The sequence below is a fragment of the Equus asinus genome, chromosome 5 (assembly GCF_041296235.1).
Source record: "Equus asinus isolate D_3611 breed Donkey chromosome 5, EquAss-T2T_v2, whole genome shotgun sequence".
NCBI classification, from domain to species: Eukaryota; Metazoa; Chordata; class Mammalia; order Perissodactyla; family Equidae; genus Equus; species Equus asinus.
Genome location: NC_091794.1, coordinates 58,151,431 through 58,175,922, shown reverse-complemented (window position 1 = coordinate 58,175,922; position 24,492 = coordinate 58,151,431). Strand labels below are relative to the sequence as shown.

The following is a 24,492-nucleotide window of genomic DNA, read 5'->3' as shown; positions in this document are numbered from 1 at the left end:
AAGGAAGTTAATTTAAATTCACTTTATTTATGTCTGTATTTCGTTAAGAGTGAAAGTCAGTAATTCTCAGTCTCACAGTCATAATAACAACAGTGCTTCGCCAAGCTTCACTGTGGTTTGCATCCAGATATGGTGTACTCCTTCCTCTTCTACATGTTACAAATTATTTTGATCTCTAAATCTTTCTATTTGTAAAACATTGCAGACTTCTAGAATCAAGGCTCAGGAGATTTGCAGTAAGACCATCCATCCATCCCCAGGTCATGGTTAGTTGGGTCATGGATATCCTGGCCCCAGCCCCAGGGAGACAACCTGCTGAGAAAGTTGTCCCACCAGTACGCGCTCTCCAGGCCACTTCTTGTCTGTTTTCTTCCCAAGTCAGCACTTGAAGACCGTTATTATATGGATAAAAGAGTGGCTAGATGGGGCCTGTACTTCCCTAGGAAAGGTGTTGTGTTTCTATGAATGAAAACGAAAGATATGTGACTTAGAGTAAAAATTCTGGTTGTGATCATATCTTTGAAGTTGAGATAGAAGAAAATTCTGACAACAGATTCAGATGCTATATAGTGAAATTGCAGTAAGATGGAACAAAGGTGAAGTTTTAGTGGATGGATTACTTGGAGGTAAGTGTAAATTAATCAGTACAAATTAGAATTCATTTATACAAAATCTGTAAAAGCAGGTTGTATTGTTTAACATCATGTATCCTTGTAAGATACTTAAATGATTTAAAACATCATTTGCTTATCTATTTAAATGAATGCTTCTAAAGTAGTTAAGATTCTTAGAGTTTTTCTTCTTTTTTATTTTTTTAATTTAAATATACCAAAACATTATCTTCCCTGCTCTTTTTAGAGGATGGAAAGAGAATATGGCTGTCCTTGTATCACAGGAAAACCAAAAGTTGCTTTCAGGGAGACCATTACTGCCCCTGTCCCGTAAGTATGCAACACGAACATCCTATGAGGCGAGAACTGAAGCTTTTTATTATGGGTTATACATAGCACTGTTACTGTTATTAAGACGCTTGCACCTCTTGGCACTTTATTATGGAAGCTGTATAGTACTGTAATCAAGACATTTGTACTAAGCAACACTTTGGGATTTGTTTGGCCCCTTAAGCTAGATATCAGTGAAGACTGACATACACATCGTTAATAAGCATGTTTACACTTCCTCCAGGGTTAGGGTCTTCATTTATTCCAGTTGTGCTTCCTTAGGCAGACGGCTGCTGTGTTTTACTTTAGTACCATACTGTGGATGCCAGAGAACTTGCATTTGCCAGGGAATAATCTCCTGGAAGCAAAGGAAACTAATGCTATGATAAAATTCAGAAAACAGAGTTGGGCTTACATTTTATTCGAGACAAAACAGTCCTCATAAAGAATAAAGGAAAACAAGTTAAACTGCTACAAGTATGATATACTTCAACCTGGTGCCTATTTGAATTTACACGAATTCTGATTTAAAGTCAAAATTAATAAGGCATACTGTGGCTACAAAACTAGTCTCAATTTTCAAATGAAGGCACATGATACTTCACCTGAGATGGAATGTCATGAAGTAGAATGGTATAGTGTAACTCAATGAAGTCATCATTTCTTTGCTATAATAAAAAATAAAAACCTGCTGTTTAAAACTTAATATCATTGGCAAAAATACTTTAATTTTAAAAATCAGGTTCATTAGTAGATGATTATAATACTTCCACTTAAGTAAAAATAAAATTTGAATGTCATAATTTATTTAGCCTGACAGAAAAACTGTTGTCTTATAAATAAGTTTTCTTTCAAACTACATTTTAAAATCATGAGTTGTCATTTGTTACTCTAAAAATCATTTACCCTTTCTGTTTGGGGTTCTTGTTTTTTGGGGTTTTTTTTGAGGAAGATTAGCCCTGAGCTAACTACTGCCAATCCTCCTCTTTTTGCTGAGGAAGACTGGCCCTGAGCTGACATCCGTGCCCATCTTCCTCTACTTTATATGAGGGACACCCGCCACAGCATGGTTTTTGCCAAGTGGTGCCATGTCCGCACCTGGCATCCGAACCGGCGAACCGCCGAACCGCCGGCCACTGAGAAGCGGAACATGCGCACTTAACCACTGCGCCACCCCGCCGGCCCCGCTCTTTGGGTTTCTAAGTTGTGGTAGCTATTTAAGAGCATTACAGTCTGTAGTTCGTCATTTAAGATTCCTTAATGTTTCGATTGTTCACAGAAGCATCATTTAAGGGATAAACTACTGAAATGAGTGTTTACATTAAAGGAAACCAATTTTGTAATAGAAATTCTTTTAAAAAAATGAAAATAGTAAAATGTAATGAATGCGGTTATCTGACTTTGTCATTAAAGCTTTGATCTGTGCTGCTTCTTGCTTTGGGAATATAAAGTATTTATACCACTAGGTCCACAGAAATATTGCATCCACATAGTTTAAAACCAAGATTATCAAAGGCTGGCCCCGTGGCCGAGTGGTTAAGTTCGTCCGCTTTTCTTTGGTGGCCCGGGCTTTTGCCGGTTCAGATCCTGGGTAGGGACATGGCACTGCTCATCAGGCTATGCTGAGGTGGCGTCCCACATGCCACAACTAGCAGGACCCACAATTAAAATATACAACTATGTACTGGGGAGATTTGGGGAGAAAAAGCAGGGAAAAAAGAAGATTGGCGACAGTTGTTAGCTCAAGTGCCAATTTAAAAAAAAAACACAATCATCAGAGATCTGCTCTCCTTACACAGGCTCTTTAAGGCTTATAATGGACGTATCAAAACCAGCCCGAGACTCCCAGGGGCAGCACAAGCTCCTGCGGCTTCTTTGGTTAACAGTGATTATAAATGTGACCCCAGGGTCAAATACTATTCTCTCCTTACAGCATCTTGAAGTAATCCTTTCTTTGAATATAACAACAAAGACTGTCTTTTAAAGATAAGGTAAAAATCAGTAAGGTTCCTTACATGTTGGATCTTAATAGGTAAAGATACATAAGATACATAGCCTGAAGCAGTGGTTAAACCCTTCTGCTGAGATTTTCCTTAATGCTTTCATGAAACTACTAGCACTGTCTTGTGCATATTTTGCATAAAAACGTGGCTTGAAATTCATAATTATGATTGTATAGGCTCTGGTACCTGGACCACTTACTCAGTTATTTGAGGCTGTGGTACCCCTATGGGAATCTTGTAACCAAGGTTGATGTCTTCAAAAACGCATTAGAGAAAGGCTGTTTCTTAAAGTGCCACTGTAATATTCACGTTGGGTATTTGGTGTCACACTCTGAGTTGTAAGTGACTGTCCTGCCTCAAGTGCCCATAGGGATCTAATAAGTGGTCGCAAAAGCCTGCAGAGAAGGTGCTCCAGCTGCCTGGAGTTTGTCAGCAACGAGCTGACACCGGTCTGCTGGAGAGGCCTGTTCTCCCAACGGAGCTCACTACAACTGTTGGTTGTGGTTTCTTTACAGTATTTTCCTTGTTTTCCATTAGATACTACTGGTTGACATAGTTTTTTCTTTTTAACCTCTTAATAAAGATAAAATCAAAGAATTTATTTTTATTTCTTTAAGGTCCAGAAAGAGGCAGTTCAGAATAGTTATACCAGACGTAAATATTGTAAATTATTTCCAATAATTGCTTGGAAATTATGACTAAATAGATTATAAAAGAAAATTACATATAGCAAGCTTCACAAATCCATGCCAATATTTTTGTTCTGGCTGAGCCGTAGGGAAAAAATGCAGCCATGTGTCACAGCAGCTCTGGCACCACCAGCTCTCGGTGGAGGAGCGAAGCAGACATGGTCTCAGTATTGCGTGGCTGCAGTAATTTGACCAAACTTGGGTTGCCAAGGGAAATAATCTATATTAGGCTGAGCACAAAAACTGAATGCCGAATTATCTCTGACTCCAGACTTCACGCTCTTGAAACTGCAGCTTCACGTTCTCTAGCCGTCATTATAACTGACCTCTCTTTGAAAATACTAGGTCTTGAATACAAAGTAACTAAAGGGGCGCTATTTATCCAATCATGAATTATAACACTTTCAGTAAATATTAGCCCTGTTAATAGTGTATTTTATAGAAATTACTTACCACTTGCTTGACAGTTTGAATTTTTACCATTTTATACCATGTGTTTTCAGTAGAATTCTGCCATATTATATAACCACAGGCAACCCAGGCTAAATGTCGAACTGGCTTCATTTCTGGAGATACGTTTCCAAAATTGTCTAGTGAAGGAAACATTTTTATGGTAAATGGAATTATTTTATACATACAGTATTAACCTCTTAAAAAAACCTAAATTCTAAATCTTGTCATAGTTTCCTTGAAATGTGTGCAGAAAATAATTAAGCTATGGATCTATAAAGTTCCAAGGCCTTTTTTTGTTTAATTAGATTGGTAATGAATATTTTTGCAAAAGCCAGTATATTTCCAACATTATGTTAACATAAATTTTGAGCATAGATAATTGATATTGATCTTAAAGTTGAAAAAATATTTTTCCATGGCATATTTATGTACCTGGAATATTTTGTGCTTCTAGTGGTTCCTCCATGGACTTGAGTCTTTGATAAAATGTGTTATCTTCTTCATCTGGGTTCTTTCCGATTTCTCCTTCAAATGTGAAGTTGACTTCTGGTGCAGAATGTTGTCCCGTTGGAGGGTAAAGTACTTCTGCTGTGCAGTCCACTGTAACTTGCTGTGTGAAACATTTTGCAGATGATCTTTACGTGCAGATGGCCATCCATTACTAATTATTGTTCTTTGAGATAGAACGTTTAAGGCATTGGCCCGCTATTGGTGTTTCAGACCTGACTTCGGAGTAACATTCCAGAGGTATCTAATGGGGATGGCCTAATACTTTTCTTAGAGGTATCTAAAAGAGATTGCTTATTTTACAACTTAGAAGGCCTCATAATCCTCTAAATTCATCCTAAAACTTTGAATATATTTCAGAATTAATGGGGCATCCATCTGCAAGGCCGGATTTGAGTCTGACTTTGCATGCCAACCCCAGACGGGTTACTTTTTAAGTCTTTCCGTCACTCTTCGTCTCTGCTCCTGAAATAACACAAATCCTCTCAAGCTCAGATACAGCAGTCTGTGCCTAGATGTAAATGAGAAGATTGTAGCATTGGTTCTGCGTGGTAAAGACGAGTGTCTAGCAGCTCAAGTGCCTTTTAATGAATCTCCTTATGTTGGCCTATATCTCTTCTGAATTATGCTCAACAAAAGGGCAAGCTTTTTTTAATTACAAGATGGTTATGGTACGAATTGCAGTTCCTTTTAACTTTGTTTCATTAATAGTTTGATAGGTGTGTAATTTTTAAACATTTCCCTGCTCCATTACTGAAAGATTCTTATCTGAACACGGTGCTATTAGTTGGCCATTCTAATACTCATAAATATCTAAAGCACTTGCTTTTTTTAAGTAAAAGAAACCAAAAACAGAATGAGAAAGGCAGACAAAAAGTGTGATGAGAGTAATATTAGGCATGAGTTCAGACTGCCCGATAAGTATATAACATTTTTAAAGGGAATTTATTTGAACTGAAGTATATAGAGTCTGTTTTCTAAATAGCTCAATAGAAATACTTCATGTATCTCAGAATATACAAAAAGAGTAAAAACTGACCCTTGTATGATATCGTTTATTTCGAGGCAGGGATTTCACAACAGCTTTAAAAAAACCCCAAATTCTATGATTCGATCAGCAAAGGTGCTCTGGAAGATTTAGAATCAAATTTTATTTAATAATAAAGGAGGTTCACTTACTTTTTGGATAATTTCTTCCACAGAAAATTTAAGGCGATACTTATGTCCTCTTCCCGGAATATCCTAAAATTAAGAAAATGTGGTGAGTTATTATAACAATAACGCAGTTCTTTGCATTGTTAGAAGAACCCATTCTCCTTTGGTTGGGCGGCTGACTGGGAAGGGTAAAATGATTAGAGCCTTAGACCTTGAAAAATGCATGTCACCGTGTATGTAACATCTAAGTTAGCAGGTCCTCTATCAGGTTTATTTTGGATGAGAACAGAAGGGTGGGATAAAAGCATATAGAAACAAAATGGGTTACAATTCACTTTCATTCATCAGAGGACTTCAACCTCTGGGTCTGTGATCCTAACTTCTCTACAGAAGAAATTTTGAAACAGCCTTTAATTCTAAAGACAATAAACAGAATACACCGTCGAAAAGATTTTTCATAAAGTCCTGTGTACCCTCCAGATAGTGTTCGGTGAAGCTGAATTAATTCTATTGAGGCAGATTAGTGTGGAGTGGTGAGAGATGTTTAGTACTGTTTTTACTTGTATGGTTGGTGGACCTGCAAAAAGAGACTTTAACAAATTTTATAACAGTAAGACAAACATTTAGGGATTTCACCTTTCAATCAAGATACAATTGAAAGTTTACGCTTCATTATGCTGTCTGATGCAGTTTTGAAATAACACCGTCCTCCCTGTCAGCGCTTAAAGACTGTAGCAGTTAAACTTATGTCGGATAAATAAGGGAGGACCTCAGAGCCCTTAGAATTTAGTAAAATGACAGCGAACGCAGTGACTGCTGAGGCCTTAAGCATTTAATTCACTCCTTTAGCCGGAGGAAGCACGTCTCTTACGGAGTCAGCGGCAGGAGTGTTGGGGTGGTTCAGGCGAAGGTTCGGGCCACAATGCTTTTACTCTCGGACTTTGGTTGTCACTTTCTCCTGCTGTTTCTCCCCCTTCATTATGGTCAAAGCGTCTGATAAGGGTTGGTCTTAAAATGTAAGCAACGAAGACTCGTTCGCAGGACAGGAGCTTTTGTAGGTGCGGACTGGAGTAGTGGGGGAAGCGCAGGAGCGGGCCCGCAGGTCTCGCCGGGGAGAGGGGAGAGGGCCGCCCGCCCGCCGCGGACTCACCTCCCTGCTGGCCTGGCGGACGGTCTGCACCAGGAACACCCTGTGGGGGCTCCCCTGCTGGTAGTTGATGCAGTTCTCCGCCACCGAGGCCGCCTTGGCGGCGGGGTGCTCTGTCGGCGGGATTTCCATCTCGGGCAGCGGCGGCCGGGCGGCTGGCTGCTGGAGCTCGGCGGCCGGGCGGCGGCTCCTCCTCGCTCCCCGCTCGCCCCTCCCTGCCCGCTGCCCGGAGTCAGGAAGCCGCCCGCCTGCTCCCGGCTTCCGCGTGCCGGAGCCCCTGGTCCCGGCGGGAGCGGCGTGCGGGCGGGACTTCGTCCTTCCTGCTCCCAGCCTGGCCCGCAGTGCGGGGCGGGGCTTTCCGGACTCCGCCCCTCGGGGCGATGCCCCCGGCCCTGCAGATTCCGCCCGCGACAGGAGCCCGGCTCCCTTCCACGCCACGCACCGTGACGGGCGCCGGGCGAAGTGCGGGGAAGCGCCGGGTCCTGCGCGGTTCCCATCCCTTCGTTTCCCGCCCGTCGAGGGCGTCCAGGAACAGGCTTGCTCATCCCCGACTTTTGTAGGGTTGGACCACTTCTGACCAAGAGTATGCGACTGCGAACTGTGGCATTAGTTTGGAGGATTATGTAATTTGGATTAGGAGAGAGACAAAAATGCACCTGCAGCCCTCTCGCCCTTTACTGATCTTAGAAAGATGAGGTTTTGATATAACACCATGCTTCGAAGTTTCTGATTCACTGAAATTTTTACTTTCAAATAAGTACTTTAAACTTTCCAAAGCCCTACATTGAGGTAGCTTCTAACAAAAGCAGGATTTTTAAAGCTGCTTAAGCAAGCGCAGACTTTCAGCAGGCCTTGCGTTTCCACTCTCTAGATCTCCTCATTACCTTCTTGTGTCACCTTTAAAGGAACTGCTGGGTTTGCTCTGGATCAGGAAGCTAAGGTTCCTTGTCATTACACGTATGACCAAACTGCCCCTTTAGCTTGTTGGCTTGGAAATAAAGATTCTTTGCTCTTTTTCTCAAAATGGAGTTTTGAAGGCTCTTTGAGTAAACATATGTTGTGGTGATGCTTTTTAAAAAAAAGTTAACAAAAATGTATTTGTAATATGTTGTTTTCCTCAGAAACCTTTTTCAATTTATTTGTAAATAAAGTCTTTCTATCGAGGAAGTAGCTTTTTAAAAATAGTAAGCACTAAGGCATTTCCCATCCTTTCTAGTTATATTAGCCAACAACTGTCAAGTCACTGGAGGATGAATGGGTTAGTTTTTCTTCTGAAGGCTTTTTCTAAAAGATTGAAGGTTTTTTGTGGGGGAGGGTGGTGACTCATTCATCCTTCAGCCAACCTTTTAGGTTGTCATTGTGTGTATGTGTGTGAATTGTTTGAATTATGTGCTCCTTTCATAGTGTCCAGGAAAGAGTGGCTGAGTACATTCTGATGACGCAGAAAGAACTTTTTGCTGCTAATGAAATTTTATTTTTTTGGTGAGGAAGATTAGCCCTGAGCCAACATCTGTGCCAATCTTCCTGTATTTTGTGTGTGAAACGCAGCCACAGGGTGGCTTGGCAAGCGGTGTGTATGTCTGCGTTCTGGATCCAAACCTCCGAACCCTAGGCCACTGAAGCAAGCCCACGAACTTAACCGCTATGCTACTGGGCTGGCATCTGATAATAAAATTTTAAGGTTTCACAATTAGCTGGTTAACATCTCCTGTGTTATTACCAGTTAGAGTTGTGAGAAGTACAATGTGTGAGCTTGCTAGATGAAGTCACCATTTTGAAGCTTTCTGAATACAATTATCATCTCTGTAGATCAAGACTGATAACATGTTATGACACATCAGGCATTTACTAAAAGTACACATACCGATTTAGGTTCTTTTTAAAATAGAATTATTACACTAAAAGAAATTAACTGCCTATTTAGGTGTTAAATAAACTACATTAAGAGAATCTCATTCCTGTATTTGAGTCCTTGAAATCTTAGTTGCTTGCTAAGGCTTCACAAATGGTTAGTCAAGAGATCATTATCCTTAAACTTGAGTATGTGTGGATTACCTTGAAAGTAACAAAATTATTGAGTCTCTGGCATCAGGTAAATTAAATTGTTATAGCTTTATATAACTATATGAACATAAAACTAAGTAAAAATGCCTCTGGCTTGCAACTTTGGTACGACTATAAAATTAAAAGAAATCTGCAAAATAGAAACAATAAAACCAACACAATTCTAATTAACATCAATTTTAATGAGTCATGATGTTTTGCCAAAACTAAATTCTGCAGCATGCCAGTGGTCTGCCAGAGGGCATGGGTTCTTTTACCTTCAGCTTTCCTATTAGCTGCCTACCAAGTGATGTCTTCCTTCTTCCACCTCTTCTCTACTGGAGCTACTGTAAAATCTGTCTTTGTGCAGCGCCCCCTAATGGCTTTTGAAGTGAATGCATTATTTGCAGGTTAAGTTAGTTTATATTTTTATTAGCCTTCTAGAAAAATGTTTGATTAAGAGCATTGGTTTTGGTGCAAATCCTGGCTCTGCCACTTAATATCTTTATCACATCTGGCAAGTTACCTAGCTTCTCTGACCCTCAGGTCTCACATCTGTAAAATGGTGATAAAAATAGTACCTACTTCCTGGGTTTGTGGTAAAGAACAAGTAAGACAATCCATAAAAGTGTTTGACACAAGCCTGGCACATAGGTGTTTTGTAATTTGGCACCCAGTTGATTGTGAACCCAGCCACGGTCCCTGAAACTGCACGGGTGACTTGTTTGCGAGTTGGCCTCCAGAGCAGCACTGTCTGGTAGCACTTTGTGCAGGGGTGGAAGTGTTCTGTCCTTGTGTCCCCTACAGGAGCCACTCTCCACATCTGCCTGTTGACCCTTGAAATGTGATTGCTGCAATTGAATTTTTAATTTTATTTAATTTTAATTAATTTAAATGTGAATATCCATGCTTAGTGATTACCATATAGAGAGCACATCTCGAGTATGTTGTATAGATGTTATATTGTTGTCAAATCAAAAACAAAATTTACAATGTCCCAGAGAACTCGTGCATCCCTGAGGATATGCCAGCGGGCTGCGCTGTTGCGATCCGGTCAGTATCCTGCGGGGACTTGGCAGTTGCTTCTCTTCTGCTTTCCTTCTCAGTTCTGAGAGCTGTTTTTCCCCTCCCGGGAAGTTAGCCTTTTGGCAGTTTTTCCCCTGCCCATCCTGAAGTCTTGCCCTCTGGAAGACTGTTGAAACGCACTTCCTCAGGCATGTCACACTTGGCCTCTTTATGAAGTCTGCTTGTTGTGAGCTGGCAGCTCCTACCAAAATTGATACTTTTGGGGATTTTTTTGAGGAAGATTAGCCCTGAGCTAACATCCGTGCCCATCTTCCTGTTTTATATGTGGGACGCCAGCCACAGCCTGGCTTGACAAGTGGTGTGTAGGTCCGCACCCGGGATGGGAACTGGGGAACCCCAGGCCACTGAAGCGGAACGTGCAAACTTAACCACTGCCCCCCTCCCCCGGACTGGCGCCTGATAGTTACTTTCTGAACACCGCTCGGAGATCTGTCTGCAGGATCTCACACTCATTAATGTCCATTTACCTGCAGTTGTCTGCAGAAAATTTGAAAGCAGCTGGCCTCTTCCATTTTAACAGTCTTGAGGAAGGTTTCAGTTTAAAGGAAGAAATGCTTTGTGAACAGTAGATACTCAAGAAATGTTTTTTCAATGAAGTAGTAGCTTATGTTTACGTATGTTAAATATGTATGCAAAATGCTTATTCTGTCATACTTCTGTTGGCGGTAGTGGTTTGACGTAAACGCCTGTGCCTATATATGTTTCTATTTGAATGGCTTTCTTATGTTACTCATTTTGAGGTGTTCATTATTCCACTTGAAGCTCCCTGCTCTTGAATTGCGCCAGTCTGTGATGTCCAAGCAGTAAATCAAATAGGCACTATCTGAATAAGTTACCTGCGGGGCGCCGGCTTTCAACTAACTGTCCTCAGTGTAGAGACTGAAGGAAGGAACACTGCATGGCCAGGAAGGGAGGCGTTCCAGGAGAAGTGGGCAAGCTCTTCAGAGTGCCAGAACAAGAACCGTAGACTGACTGACTATTTTAGTCACTCGACTTTTACTTTTTTCTACTTGTGAATTTCGGAATTCGCAGAATTAAAACCATGGATTACTTTGGTGGTGTTCCCCACCCCCACTTCCAAGTAAGAACAGAAAGGAGAGGATTCCTTTTTAAATAAATTCTACAATAAAATTTTATAGTAAAGCTATCATATTCAAAGGAAAAAGTTAAAATGATGAAATGTGGCTTTTCACTTAAATTAGAAGTTATTTCGTTTTGGTAATTACATAATGTTATATTGATTTTGTTTTTTCTTCTTAAATCACTTTCAGGTTTGAGTTTACACATAAAAAACAGTCAGGTGGTGCAGGTCAGTTTGGAAAAGTGATAGGCGTTCTGGAGCCTCTGGACCCAGAGAACTACACTAAGTTGGAGTTTTCAGATGAAACATTCGGGGCAAATATTCCAAAGCAGTTTGTGCCTGCTGTAGAAAAGGTAAAAAACAACAACAAAAAACTGTCTTGCATTTTTTTTTTTAAATCAAAAACAGTTTATTAGGTGTTAAATTACATTTCCATCACAGTGTCTTCCATGATTCATTTTAATTACGGTCCTCCTTCTTTATCTGATTGTCCAGCTTTCCATCTGATTTAGAATCTTTAATTCATTAAGTTCAAGAGCTATAAATATATGCTGTGACAATGATGGGAAACCATTCTGTTTCTTAATCATAGTTATTCTATTTCTCTTGATAAATTGAAGCCTCTTCATTGATTGTAATCAGCAGTTGAAATTTGTAGTCGTCGTTAGGGTCTGTGAAAGTTTTAGGGGCACTGTTGTAGTTGGATAATCATTTGTCACGAGTGCCCACACTTGGGTGCTGCCAGCGTCCCTGCGCCTGATCAGCGTGCTCTTTGGTCAGTCACGGTGTGCAGAGCCAGTTTCTTCATTTGTAAACCAGCAATAAAATACTTAAGCTTGAACCTATCGCTGAAGTGAGGCTCTGATGAGCTGCTGTGACATTCCTTGGGAGCTGTGACGTGCTGTGTACACGTAGGGCTGGTGTTGTGTTGGCTCTGGAGGTCCCTGCTTTCAAGAATGTTGTAAACCTTTAGCAACTGTCTGTTCTTATAGATTGGGGTTTTTAGTGTTTTTTTTTAACCTGTTAACTTAGAAATCTTTATTAACAGATTATAATTTTGGTTTCAGTGGTGGTAGCATTTTTTGTGATTAGTATATTTCATTCGTTATACTTTATTTCAGGACAATATTTTGTTCACACACTTTTAAATTATCTTCTGTTCTCCATGATAAACAGAGGTGAGGGAGAGCTTAGATGTTCACATACAGAGTTTACAGCTTTGAAATCTCAGAAATGTACCGTATGTGGAGCTGTATGATTGTCTTGCCAAGAAAAACTCACTTGATTTGTAGGAGCTCTACAAATATTTAAGTGATTGAATGAAAAAGAATTGCAAACTTATCAAATTGTGTTCTTTAATATGTATAGTTTATTGTATATCAGTTATACTTCAATGAAGCTGTCTTTTAAAAAAAGAATTTCATTTGGAAAACTGAAATTACTTTTTAATTCCAGCTCTTACTGACGTTTGTGTAACAGTAATCTGCCGATGAGACAAAGCAATAATAGGTGTGTGGCAGGAGCTCAAGACACAGCTGTTGAGTAAACGCCAATTTTGTTGGAGGTTTGCTTTTAGGGTGTTCCTTAGATCTGCCTTTCCTCTGTTTCCTCCTTGTAAAATTAAGATCATGCTGTCTCTGTAATGGGTGATGAGAGTTAAGGAAGTCCTGAAGATGAGATTATGAGAAAGTGGTTATTAGCACTTCCAGCATCGCTTCCAGACCAGCTCACACTTTAAGTAATATGCTTTTCCAAGGGATTGCTCATCTCAGTGCCACAATGATAAAACTTAAACAGTAAAGCTGTTCAACTTTCTTAAATTCCTTTCTTGAGGAGTGAAATATAGCATTCATAAAAATGTTAAACTTGTGAATACTAAAATGGGGGAGAGGGGCTTCTTGGTAATTCATCCACAAGTGAAATCCACTTACTCCAGAAGTTGTGTTCATTCATTAACAGGGGTTTTTGGATGCCTGCGAGAAGGGCCCTCTTTCTGGTCACAAGCTCTCTGGGCTCCGATTTGTCCTGCAAGATGGAGCACATCACATGGTTGATTCCAATGAAATCTCTTTCATCCGTGCAGGAGAAGGCGCGCTTAAACAAGGTACTCTGTGTCCTGGCTCCTGCCGCATCACTGTATCTGTTTCCCCTGGTGGACCATCAGAGCCTCAGAAGGCAGCGCTGTGTTTTGGTCTTCTCCCCCGAGAACACTAGGCAGCACACCAGGGAACGTGGAAGGCCCTGGGCAAATATTTATAGAATCGGGGGCCGGCCCCATGGCCGAGTGGTTGAGTTCTCGCGCTCTGCTTCGGCGGCGCAGGGTTTCGCTGGTTCGGATCCTGGGCGCTGACATGGCACTGCTTGTCAGGCCATGCTGAGGGGGCATCCCACATGCCACAACTAGAAGGACCCACAACTAAAAATATACAACTATGTACCGGGAGGCTTTGGGGAGAAAGAGGAAAAATAAAATCTTTAAAAATATATAAATGTATTTATAGAATCACAGTGAGGATAGATTACTGTCTTCTCTTTCTTGCAAAATTAAAAGCCTACTTTGTTCTCTCCTAAATTATCTGATGTTTTTCGTATGTTTAAATTAATGGATAATCTGTCAGTTCTATTTTTAATAGAGAAGATAGAAATGCTCAGAATTCTGAGAAAATTTTAAACAAACATTAACTACAGTAGTGCTATTTTTGGTGACTTACTCAGATGTCAGGAAATCCATAAATTTGTAATTTTTTCATGTATGACATTATAGGCTTTTAGGCATTTTGAGAATGGCACAGTATTTTGAAAGAATTCAGTAAACCCTATTCCCAGTGCAGACCTCTTGCCAAACTGCTAAAATTGTCAACCTTTTTCACACAGAGTAATATGTGTATTAAAACCCTGATGAACCAGAACCCTAAGTAATTGCAAATACATCTGATTTATTGCTTTTAAGAGAGGAAAGCAAATGACAACACAGCAGTTTGACATCAGGCTTTTTAACAAAGGAACTTCCAAGTTGTGTCCCGAAGCCAGAAAGGTCCCTCTCTGTCGTGTCTTCCACGCCCGTTACATGGTGATTCGTTAGGATGCCCAGAAGTGTCTCTACACAGGGGAAGGATATGATGATTCAAAACATTTCAGAAATATTTCTATCCAAGAGGGTCAAAATGGACAGTAGAAAATTAGGTAAATCGTAATACATTTCCTAAGCATTCTGTAAATCAGGATTTTATTGATTCTGTGTGAGTTTTGGACTTGACGTTGTTTTTGGTCTGTTTGCATCTGCGATCAGATATGGGCCAGTGGTTGGAGGATGTTTCTTATTCCTTGGGCAGGTTGCTAGTTCCTTATTTTCCTTACCTGCCTCACTTACAGTGATGGGAGCCGCAGTGATCTGTGTTAGTTTCTCAGTTGTGAGAGGGGAGGGGCTGCTCCATCTCCTTCATGTGAGCTGCCTCACTTACAGTGATGGGAGCCGCAGTGACCTGTGTTAGTTTCTCAGTTGTGAGAGGGAGAGGGGCTGCTCCATCTCCTTCATGTGAGCTGTCCCACTTACAGTGATGGGAGCCGCAGTGATCTGTGTTCTAGTTTCTCAGTTGTGAGAGGGGAGGGGCTGCTCCATCTCCTTCATGTGAGCTGTCCCACTTACGGTGATGGGAGCCGCAATGACCTGTGTCCTAGTTTCTCAGTTGTGAGAGGGAGAGGGACTGCTCCATCTCCTTCATGTGAGCTGCCTCACTTACAGTGATGGGAGCCGCAGTGATCTGTGTTCTAGTTTCTCAGTTGTGAGAGCGGAGGGGCTACTCCATCTCCTTCATGTGAGCTGTCTCACGTACAGTGATGGGAGCCGCAGTGATCGGTGTTAGTTTCTCAGTTGTGAGAGGAGAGGGACTGCTCCATCTCCTTCATGTGAGCTGTCTGTTAAAACTGCATTGGGAATCTCTGATCTGGAAATCTTGTCACAGTCTGAAGACTGTGTTAATAGAAAAAGGGGAAATAAAATCACAAAGAACATAAGACTTTGTTAGGCATAATTCAGATTAAAACACCTGCCTCTTGCCCTCTAGGTGTTTAACACTTTAATAAATCTAAACTGACAAATTAGTTGTAATCACTTCATATTCCTTTTTTCAGCTTTGTGGAGGTATAATTGACAAATAAAATTATAAGATTTTTAAAGCATACAATGTGATGATTTGATAAATGTATATACGTTGTGATACTTTTTTTAAAAACTACAGTTAAAACAAATTAGAAATCGCCAATTGTTCCATAGTGGTTCTTGACTGGAAATAGATATCTTTCTTGGAGATAAAAGTTATGTAAAGTGAGATAGTTGGTGTAGTTATCAATTAACAATGAGACTCATCGTTTTTAATTGCTCTTAGATGAAATGTAAACAAACATGGATGTATACGCCCATAATATACACACACATATCCATGAAAAAAGTCTGTATGTCTGTGAATATTAACTAAACAGGTGAATATGTACCATTTAATTTTTAATTATTTAAGTGTACAAATATTATTAAGTATGGTTAGTTGCCTGGCAGGTGTGCAAAGGAAAAGCACCAGATGATAATTGAATTGAGAAGTGTTGAGTTGTTTTGCCAGATAAACAGTACAAATAAGCAGGGTGCTAGCATGAAAAATGAATTACTTTGCTGTTTCTTCATCTGATTCTTATTTCTCCATGACTGAAAGACTAGAGAGTAAAGAGGTGAAAGGAAGTTTTTGCCAAGCTCAGTAAGAAAATCAGCTTTTCATGCATATACCTCCCTTGAATGCCATATCAGAGTTTTAGGGTGAAAATGTTAATAAATGAGCTTAGTAGCACAATAGCTTATAACTTATCAACTATTTTCTATTGTCAGAGTTGGAGGAAAAATAGTCCAAATTCTCATGTATTTTTCATTAAAAAGATGAAAACTGGAACTATTTTCAGTCACGATTTAAACTTTGTGCCTGAGATTAATCAGTGATGTAGCTAAAACTGAAATGTGAAATTGAATGTTCTTTCTGGTCATGTTTCACCTTAGGGATGTGACTGTTGCCGTCATTTTCTCTGGCCAGTTTTTAGAAAGAGCACTATGCTTGGTCTCCCCAGAAACGTTGGACCTGTAGCCACTCTACTAAAGGCCTACCCAGAGGCATGGTTAGCTCATGTAACTCGACAGTGCCCCGTTTGCCATCGCTTGCCCCATTGCATGATGGGCTTTGAGTTTGTATCCTGGCTCTACTCCATGCTTACTGTGTGGAAATCGGCAAGTCATTGGAACTTCCCCCAGGCTGCTTAGAGACACTAATTCCACAATATTAAATGAGAATGTACTTGAAAACACTTGCACATACCTATTTGGGCATAATGGATGCTAATCCCTCTTCCCTTCATATTACCTTTGACCTAGCACTGTGCCTTGCCACACATTCCCTGACCTTATGTCTCAGAGGGGTCATAATAACATTTATTGATCAGTTATGTGCTCTGTATTATGCTGAGTACGTGAATGATCATATTTTGTCTTCACAGTGACCTTACAGTTGAGAAAATTGGGGCTCAGAGCAGTTAATTGAATGGCCCATGGTTATACGCTAGTTAGTGGTGGGGCTGAGAGTTAAACCCTAGACCGGAGTCCTCGCCCTTGACCACCTCCTCACACAGCCTCTTCAGCGCCTGGCCTGGTGTTAGCAACATTCTTCCTGCTGGGCTGAAACAGAAGCATTACCACCTCTACCCACCACTTTAGGCTCAAAAGGTCCTGTGATGATGTTGGTATTTTTACTTCCTATCTTAAGAAGCTACAGACCACGTGAATCTGCTTGAGGGAAAATTGTTTTTAGGACTTGGCTGCCGTGTGACTGTTGAAAAACGGCAGGGTGAATTAGCTCTGGGCTTTGTCACCTGGAATGGGGTTAGTGGAAAGCATGGATAAGGGCAGTCTTGGGAAGTGAGTGAGGAGGTGGATTTAAGAAGGAAGGGAGCAGGGTGAGGGAGCATGAGACTGAGAACTGAACAGGCTCCTCACAGTTAGGTGACGGGTACTGTGCCCTTGGCGCCTGCCTTCGCTTTAAATCTGACCCCTTCGCAGTCCAGCTCTCCTAGATTGCTGACCTGCTGAGAAGACTGGACAATGGACAACTAGATCTGCGTGTGTCTGCTGGCGTCTCCCTCTCTGGCTGCCTTCGTCTATATTAATTGCGTTCGTTTAGAGCCCAGGAAGCCCTGCCCTTGTGATAACCCAAGAAGTTCCAAGCAGGAGAGCTGTAGCTAGAGTCTAGGGTTGTCAGTGTGCTGCTTTAGAGGAATGCGCAGGGTTCTGCAGGGCGCAGCTCATGAAGCTTAGGAGCCTGCAAAGTTCAGTTATTCCTCTTTTTGGAACAAAATTCACTAATTAGGACTAATTGGTCACAGGTAGGTCTGAGCTAGGATACGATTTGAATTAGAAAATATTTCAAAGGAATGCAAATATGTTAAATTGCTGTTCTGATAATTATACTTAAGCTAATAGTGTCATTAGAAGTACTTTAAGAATATACAAGAATGATTGCTATTTGGTTTATTAGACACAATGTCTTTGTTTTGTAGGTGAGGAAACTTGAGATTGAACAGATGGTGTTTTTCCAAAAGGCATATAACTTGTTAGAGGCAGAGCAGAAACTAGAAAGTTGGTTTTCTAATTCTCTATCCGGTGTTGAAATTGTTCAGTGTAGACAAGGAAAGACCGATCTCATGCATGACTTGATTATCATCTCCAAGTATATGACGGTGCCCTCAGCCCCACTCCCGCCCATGATAAAAAGTTGTTGTCTTACAGTTCAAAATAACTGTCTGCCAGGAACCAACAAGAAAGGATGGGTTTGCCCTGGTCAAAGACTTAACAGTTTGTGTCTTTTCTCCTGAAGGTTTTCAGGAGAGAATAAGTTACCCTCAGCTCAATAATTTAGATGGTAAAGGACTTGATCGAATGTTGTTTTAAGACCCCTTTCATATTATTCTCTGCAGCTTAATGATTTTAAGGATAAAAATATGGTAATGGAAGTACTCTTACTAGAATGAAGTGTTATCTTATTGGAACTTGCATTTGGAAGAGTAACTGTTCCTGCTGCTAGGAACTGAGGCGCATCAGAAATTGTAACCTCATCATTGGTGTGCAGACCTTGGGAGAACAGCATCCAGCTCCCTTTTGTGGATCTAGATAGAAAAGAGTCCCAGTTTGTTTAAAGATGAATAAACTAATTTATTTATTTTTTTAAAATCCAGCCTTGGCAAATGCAACATTATGTATCCTTGAGCCTATTATGTCTGTGGAGGTTATAGCCCCAAATGAATTTCAGGGATCGGTGATTGCAGGAATTAACCGGCGCCATGGGGTAATCACCGGACAAGATGGAATTGAGGACTATTTCACGTTATATGCAGACGTAAGTACTGTTCTCACTGACAATCTTGCTCTTATTAACCACAAGAGGGAATCAGAGTTAGCTTTAGTTTTTGGAGATTGTAGAGCAAGTCGACACATTGCCCTGGCTGTTTGAGTGTTGGATTTGTGTCTCATGTATGTGTGGCAATTTCTATAATTTGCTGTTAGAACAACTCTTAAGTGCAAAAGCTAAAAATAAGATTCATTTCATTGAGGCCTTTTGTGAATATGTCATTTTCTTAGATTTATAGTTAACCTTTCTTTCTCTTTATAGCTTTATTTGCATAACTGCTTTATTATGTTCTTTCTCATTTATTGGGAAATATTTCATTGCTTTGCTAAAATGTACCTTGCTTGACTTAAATCTTGGGAGCAAGGGTTTATCACATTATAGAAAGCCTCCTAGAAGATACAGCTATCAGCGTATCACTGAAGTGTCCAAAGGAAGGTTGTATTAACGTTTTCACAGAAGAAACACTTCTGAATGCCTGAGCTGCAGCCAGAGAGTGGGTGGGGATGAGGGAAGGCTGTCGGTGGCGGCCACTCTGAAACTCAAAGATCTGCTTTCCACTTGTGACTGTCAAATGAAATTATTTTCAAATAAGGTCTCTACTTTCAGTAAAACAAAAATGTTTCTCTTTGGCTGTTAATTCTTTTAAGCCAGAGTACTTAGTAGAAATGTGAGTCTAAAGGAATTAAGTGGCTAAGGCTTTTCTGTTTTTCTCAAATATTCTTCCATAAGCAATGCTGAAATGTCACTGCTTGTTTTCAGGTCCCTCTAAATGATATGTTTGGTTATTCCACTGAACTTAGGTCATGCACAGAGGTAAGCAAGCATTTAAACTTTACTTCTTGCCCTTCAAGAGACCACCCTACAAAATGATCAAATTTATGAAATCTTCTCTTTGCATGACTTTGATAGTTGTTAAAAAAAAAGAAAGAAAGAAAATCTCTCCTTTTTTTTTACACTCCTAGGGAAAGGGAGAATACACAATGGAGTACTGCAGATATCAGCCGTGTTCACCGTCCACACAAGAAGGCCTCGTTAATAAGTATTTGGAAGCTACAGGTCAACTTCCTGTAAAAAAAGGAAAAGCCAAGAACTAACCTTTCTCACTTTAAGTTGACAAACTGAATCTGCAAGGTTTAGATACTTTAACGGATTCCAGCGGAATGGATTCAGGCTGAAATAAATTTTAGAAGCCCTTCCTGTTTTGTTTAGGAGCTTCTATTATATTCAAAGATAATTCTATGTATATCTCAACTCGATTGGTTTTATGGTTCATTGAAAAACCTCAAATAAAATATGATTATTACTGAAATATATTTAATATTTATCTAAGGGGAGAAGAGACTAATTTCAGTTATACTTCTGAGCTTAGAATATATGTTAACTTCCTTTCCAAAATTTTTATCATAAGAATTTTCAACATATAGAAAAGCTGAAACAAACAGTATAAATAACAGCATGTATCTTCTATCTAAACAACGAACAATCTTGTTAACAGTTTGTTTATCAGATAGTAATTTGTTTTGTCATATTTGCTTTATCTGTCTATCATTTGCCTACCTATCTCTTTATTTAAAATTTTTTTTTAATTATTGTTTTGCTGAATACTTGAAAGTGAATTGCATAAATCATGATGCTTCTTGGAGTGTCCTTTTTTTTTTTTTTGTGCTGAGGAAGATTTGCCCTGAGCTAGCATCCATGCCAGTCTTCCTCTATTTTGTATGTGGATTGCCACCACAGCATGGCTGCTGACAAGTGATGTAGGTCTGCACCCGGGAACTGAACCCAGGCCACCAGAGTGGAGCCACCAGACTTAACCGCTAGGTCACCGGGCTGGCCCTGGAGTGTCATCTTTTAATGAGCAGCCTTTTTTGTTCAAGTGGATTCCATGTGTTCTTAATGGAGAATGTTTTTCAGATTCTTCATTGGGATATTAAAATGCTAGCTACATTTCCAGCTGTTTTATATATAACCAACTGCTTCAATTTGTGACTTGTCCAAATTTATAACTGCCTTCCTTGCAGACCTGTGAAACGAAGAACAGCCCCTTGCGCATGCTCTTCTTGTCTCTGTTCTTCTGAATGTCTCTGCGACTCTAAAAAGAAAATAGAGTTTAAAGAGTTGCTGACCAGTCAGTTTCATTCACATAGTAAATTCTAGTTGAATTTGAGTCTGTTTGAATTTATCATATATTGTATTCATGGAGAGTGTGAAAGAACAAATGATAAGCTTTTTTTCCTAGAATGAGGTGGACTTTCCCAGGTACTTTTACCATGCTGTTCCGAATTGCTTCATCCAGAAAAATCATCTGATGTGATAGATAACATCCTAGTCCTTTCTCTTGTGGATAATAGAAATAAAATAACTTTTAAATTCCTTTGTTTTTCTTGACTTATAGATTTGGCTTTATGACTTAAGCCTTCTAGGCTTTTTAAAAAGTTTTTTAAAAGTGTTTAAGACTTTTTAAAAAGTGTTGAAGACATGTTTTCAAGGCATTTGCTAAATACAGCTGTCCCTCGTATCCACAGAGATTGGTTCCATGACCCCTTCTGATACCCAAAGGATGCTCAAGTCCCTTGTATAAAATGGTGCAGTATTTGCATATAAACTAAACATATCCCCCCCATACAATTTAAGTCATCTTTAGATTATGTATAATACCTAATACAGTGTAAAAACTATATAAATAGTTGTTATACTGTATTGTTTAGGGAATAATGACAGAAAAAAGTCTGTACACGTTCAGTACAGACACAACCATCATAGGCCTTTCCGTCCATGGTTGGTTGGATCCGCAGATGTGGAAGCCTCGTATATGGAGGGCTGACCATGCTTTAAACACATTATCTAATTTAGTTTAGTTTTCACAACCTTATGAAAGTAGGTACTATTATGATGTCCCTTTTGTAATAGAGGAAGCAGAAGCACAGAGAAGGTAAATAACTTGTCCAAGACCACACAGCTCGTTAAGTTTTGAAATTGATAATTTAGTTATTCATCAAACCAAGTGTCTTTTTCCCATGAATGTGTCTTGCTATAATAGCATCAAGCCTGAAAAATGTGGCTTTGGCATTTTGTCAGCATCTCATGCGATTCGCAATGACTCTGAATATTGTTCCTGACAAGGAAATAACCTTCATAGAATTTAGCACAGTTCCTCTGGCTATTCAACAGTCAGAAATGCTGGAACTAAGATGGATAAATTTGGATGTGTCTTTTACTTGCGGAACATTCTGGCTATCAAGATATAGCGTCAGAGGGGCCAGCCCCGTGGCCAAGTGGTTGAGTTCGTGTGCTCCACTTCGGCGGCCCAGGGTTTGCCAGTTTGGATCCTGGGCATGGACATGGCACTGCTCATCAAGCCATGCTGAGGCAGTGTCCCACACAGCACAACCAGAAGGACCTACAGCTAGAATATACAGCTATGTACTGGGGGGCGTTGGGGGGAAAGAAGAAGAAGAAAAAGAAGATTGGCAACAGATGTTAGCTCAGGTGCCAATCTTTAAAAAAAAACATAGTGTCAGAAAAGAGTCTAGATAGCTAATCCAATGCCAGCGTCACACGGGCAACGACACGCCCAGCTGGTGGGAGTAACTAGAACAGATCGCAGACGGTGGCTCCAGGACAGAGCCGCCTCCTGCTGACTCTCGAGTCTGCTTCCACCTGGTGAAGACCACGTACTAACCGAAGTCTGGAGCGAGGAAGAAGTTAACGAGGATTCGTAAATGAGGACTTTTTAAAATACTATTGTTGTGAAGAGAAATTGGTGGCTAATTTAAAGAAAGGTAGTTGTCACTTGTGCTGGAGAATGTGGCAGCAGTGGGCAGGACTGTGCTGATTGCCCCCCGCCGCATTTAACCACCACTTGGGGCCCTTGGCCAAGAAACAGGCCGGCCAGCCCTAGCTACTCTGACTCCGGATGGGGTCGAAAGTTTTCCACGGGGTTCTACTATACAGGTGTGCTTAAAGACCACTGCAGCATTGCCTGCACCTCCAGGACAGGAAATGGAAGCTCTTTTATATTATTAAATTATTACCAATTATACTTAATTATATTAATAAGTATTACTCTTGTGTGTGATGTTAGAGTTTGGGCGGTTGGCTCTTAGTTTGATAGGTTTACCTTTACAGAAAGACAGTCAATTTTCTGTTATTCCTCTCCTTGCTCACTCTTACATTGTTTAGTTGTAAAATCACTAAAGTTTAATCAATTCTGAACTTTTAGGATTTTTCATATTTTAATGTTTTTGAAATCTGGATTAGTCTTAAAATTGATGCCAACGAAACTAGGCAGCCACCAGTAGGTGTAAATTGTGACACGTAAGAATATATCCCCTTGTAGAGGCAGCTGTTTGCATTGCTAAAACCGTAACTGCGTGAATTAGAGCTTTAATTGCTGCCAAAAGTCTCCAGATGACACTGGACTCATCGTCGGAAGAGTTTCTCGTGTTCACGGACAGTGTGTTGTGAGCAGTCATTCATTTATCCAGTCAGCTAAGCGCCGGGCAGCATACTAGGTTATTGGAGCGCTGGGAAAGCTGGGAAAGGTCAGAACAGGTTACAGGATGTTGTCAGCTGGGAGGAACTGGGTAATAAACTCGTACGTCATGAAGGGCTGTCATTCAACGGCAAACACAGAAACTTACAACTGACTTTCAAAAGAACTTCTTTAACTTCTAACAAGTCATAATTCAGAATGGAAGAGTGAAACTATGAGTAGAATCAAACAGAATGCAGATGAAATCCTGGTATTATTTTTTGTCTTAAAATTATGAAAGTTCTAAAGAGGTTAGGAAAATGAATGTGATGCTGTATATAACTGTCATTGGCTTAGAGTGTGATTCAGCAGAATTTAGACTCAATGAAAAGAGGGCTTAGGGAATTTAGATTTTTCATTTTATGTCAAGGCAGATGAAGTAATTTGTCTTTGCTATTGGCTAGCACAATCAGTATTAGTGAAATCAAGTCAGCAGTTTTAGAGTTTGTGCTAAAAGAGATGTTCTAATGAGGATGTTGAGAAATTTTTAATTGGTTTAACTTTTGTGGGGTTTGTAAGTGTCAGCTGGGTAATTGTGCGTTGTCTGTATGTGTAGAATTCCCCTTACTCCGTCTATTATGTAAAACGAATCTGTTAAAGGGTTTCCTTAGAGCCCTGCCTGATCTTGGCAAGCCTCAGCTCACTAACGAAGAACGCCTGTCTGAGGATGAGGACTTTGAGAAAGCTAAGACTCCAGAGAGCTGAAAGCTCCTTCTAGGCCTTAACGTGACACTGAAAGACTGCCTGGCGGGCACAGGACGGCGAATCTGCTGGTATGGTGCTCTTGGCAGTTTCCGTGACGACTGTTTAGGGAACTTCACTTAGAGGAGTTTATCATCACTTCATTTTGGCATGATTTAATCTTTGTAGCTTGTTCAGTATTTTAGAAAAAATCTTTTCTCTGCGTTATCACATAGGTGGGAGGTCTGATGTTCGCCCACATCAGATAGTTTCCAGTGCTGCAGAATACTCGGCCCTGTCAATCAGGTAGGTGCTGGGAAGAGGAGTGCAAAGGTTGGAGTTTTAAATAGAAAAACACATAAGCTAGATCTGCTAAAAAGTAACTATCATCCATGTTATTTTTATTTTGTATGAGTCCGTGTCTTTCAAATTTTTCTTTAGTATAAACTTTTACAATTTCCTTGTAGACTTAAAAGTAATATTTTGGTATATTTTAAGGCTGATGCTTACTAACCAATTACCGGCCAAGGAACCTTGCGTCACTGATAGAACCGTTCCATTAAATGATAAGAATTTTGAAAGGCAAATTATGGCCACATTTCCTGGATCAATTCTTCCTGCCTTAGGGAGACACTCCACCGAATTTGATTACAGTGCATACTGTGTGTGCTTTTATGAATTACTGAGGCCAACAGTAGGTGCAAGTTTTCCCTATAAATGAAAACTGTAGATATCTGAT

At 40.2% G+C, this 24,492-nt stretch overlaps 2 protein-coding genes across 3 annotated transcripts in view; one reads left to right on the top strand and one right to left on the bottom strand.

Moving 5' to 3' along the window:
• Positions 1-20,912, top strand: part of LOC106835332 (G elongation factor mitochondrial 1) — a 47,665-nt gene extending 26,753 nt beyond the window's left edge. For both annotated transcript variants that reach the window (XM_014847609.3, XM_070509594.1), the window contains exons 13-18: positions 859-941; positions 11,296-11,458; positions 13,065-13,209; positions 18,366-18,526; positions 19,298-19,351; positions 19,501-20,912. In XM_014847609.3, the coding sequence (XP_014703095.3) occupies positions 859-941; positions 11,296-11,458; positions 13,065-13,209; positions 18,366-18,526; positions 19,298-19,351; positions 19,501-19,632 (738 nt within the window). In that variant the 3' untranslated portion in view covers positions 19,633-20,912. The remainder of the gene's footprint in view (positions 1-858; positions 942-11,295; positions 11,459-13,064; positions 13,210-18,365; positions 18,527-19,297; positions 19,352-19,500) is intronic.
• LOC106835333 (latexin) lies at positions 8-7,240 on the bottom strand. Its single transcript, XM_014847610.3, has 6 exons — positions 6,899-7,240; positions 5,773-5,835; positions 4,519-4,696; positions 4,087-4,223; positions 1,547-1,609; positions 8-1,299 (listed from the first exon to the last, which is right to left on the bottom strand). Exons 1-6 carry the CDS (start codon positions 7,025-7,027, stop codon positions 1,201-1,203), a joined length of 669 nt encoding a protein of 222 aa, XP_014703096.1. The 5' UTR covers positions 7,028-7,240; the 3' UTR covers positions 8-1,200.
• Positions 20,913-24,492: the final 3,580 nt, after the last annotated feature.

What these genes read in the sequence shown, in the direction of transcription:
- LOC106835333 (XM_014847610.3), bottom strand. Translation starts at nt 7,027, where the DNA reads ATGGAAATCCCGCCGACAGAGCACCCCGCCGCCAAGGCGGCCTCGGTG. An exon ending in TTCAAACTGTCAAGCAAGTG is followed by an intron (nt 1,610 to 4,086) that starts GTAAGTAATTTC and finishes TTTTTATTATAG; the next exon opens with CAAAGAAATGATGACTTCAT. An exon ending in TTCATGACATTCCATCTCAG is followed by an intron (nt 1,300 to 1,546) that starts GTGAAGTATCAT and finishes CTTTGCTTCCAG; the next exon opens with GAGATTATTCCCTGGCAAAT.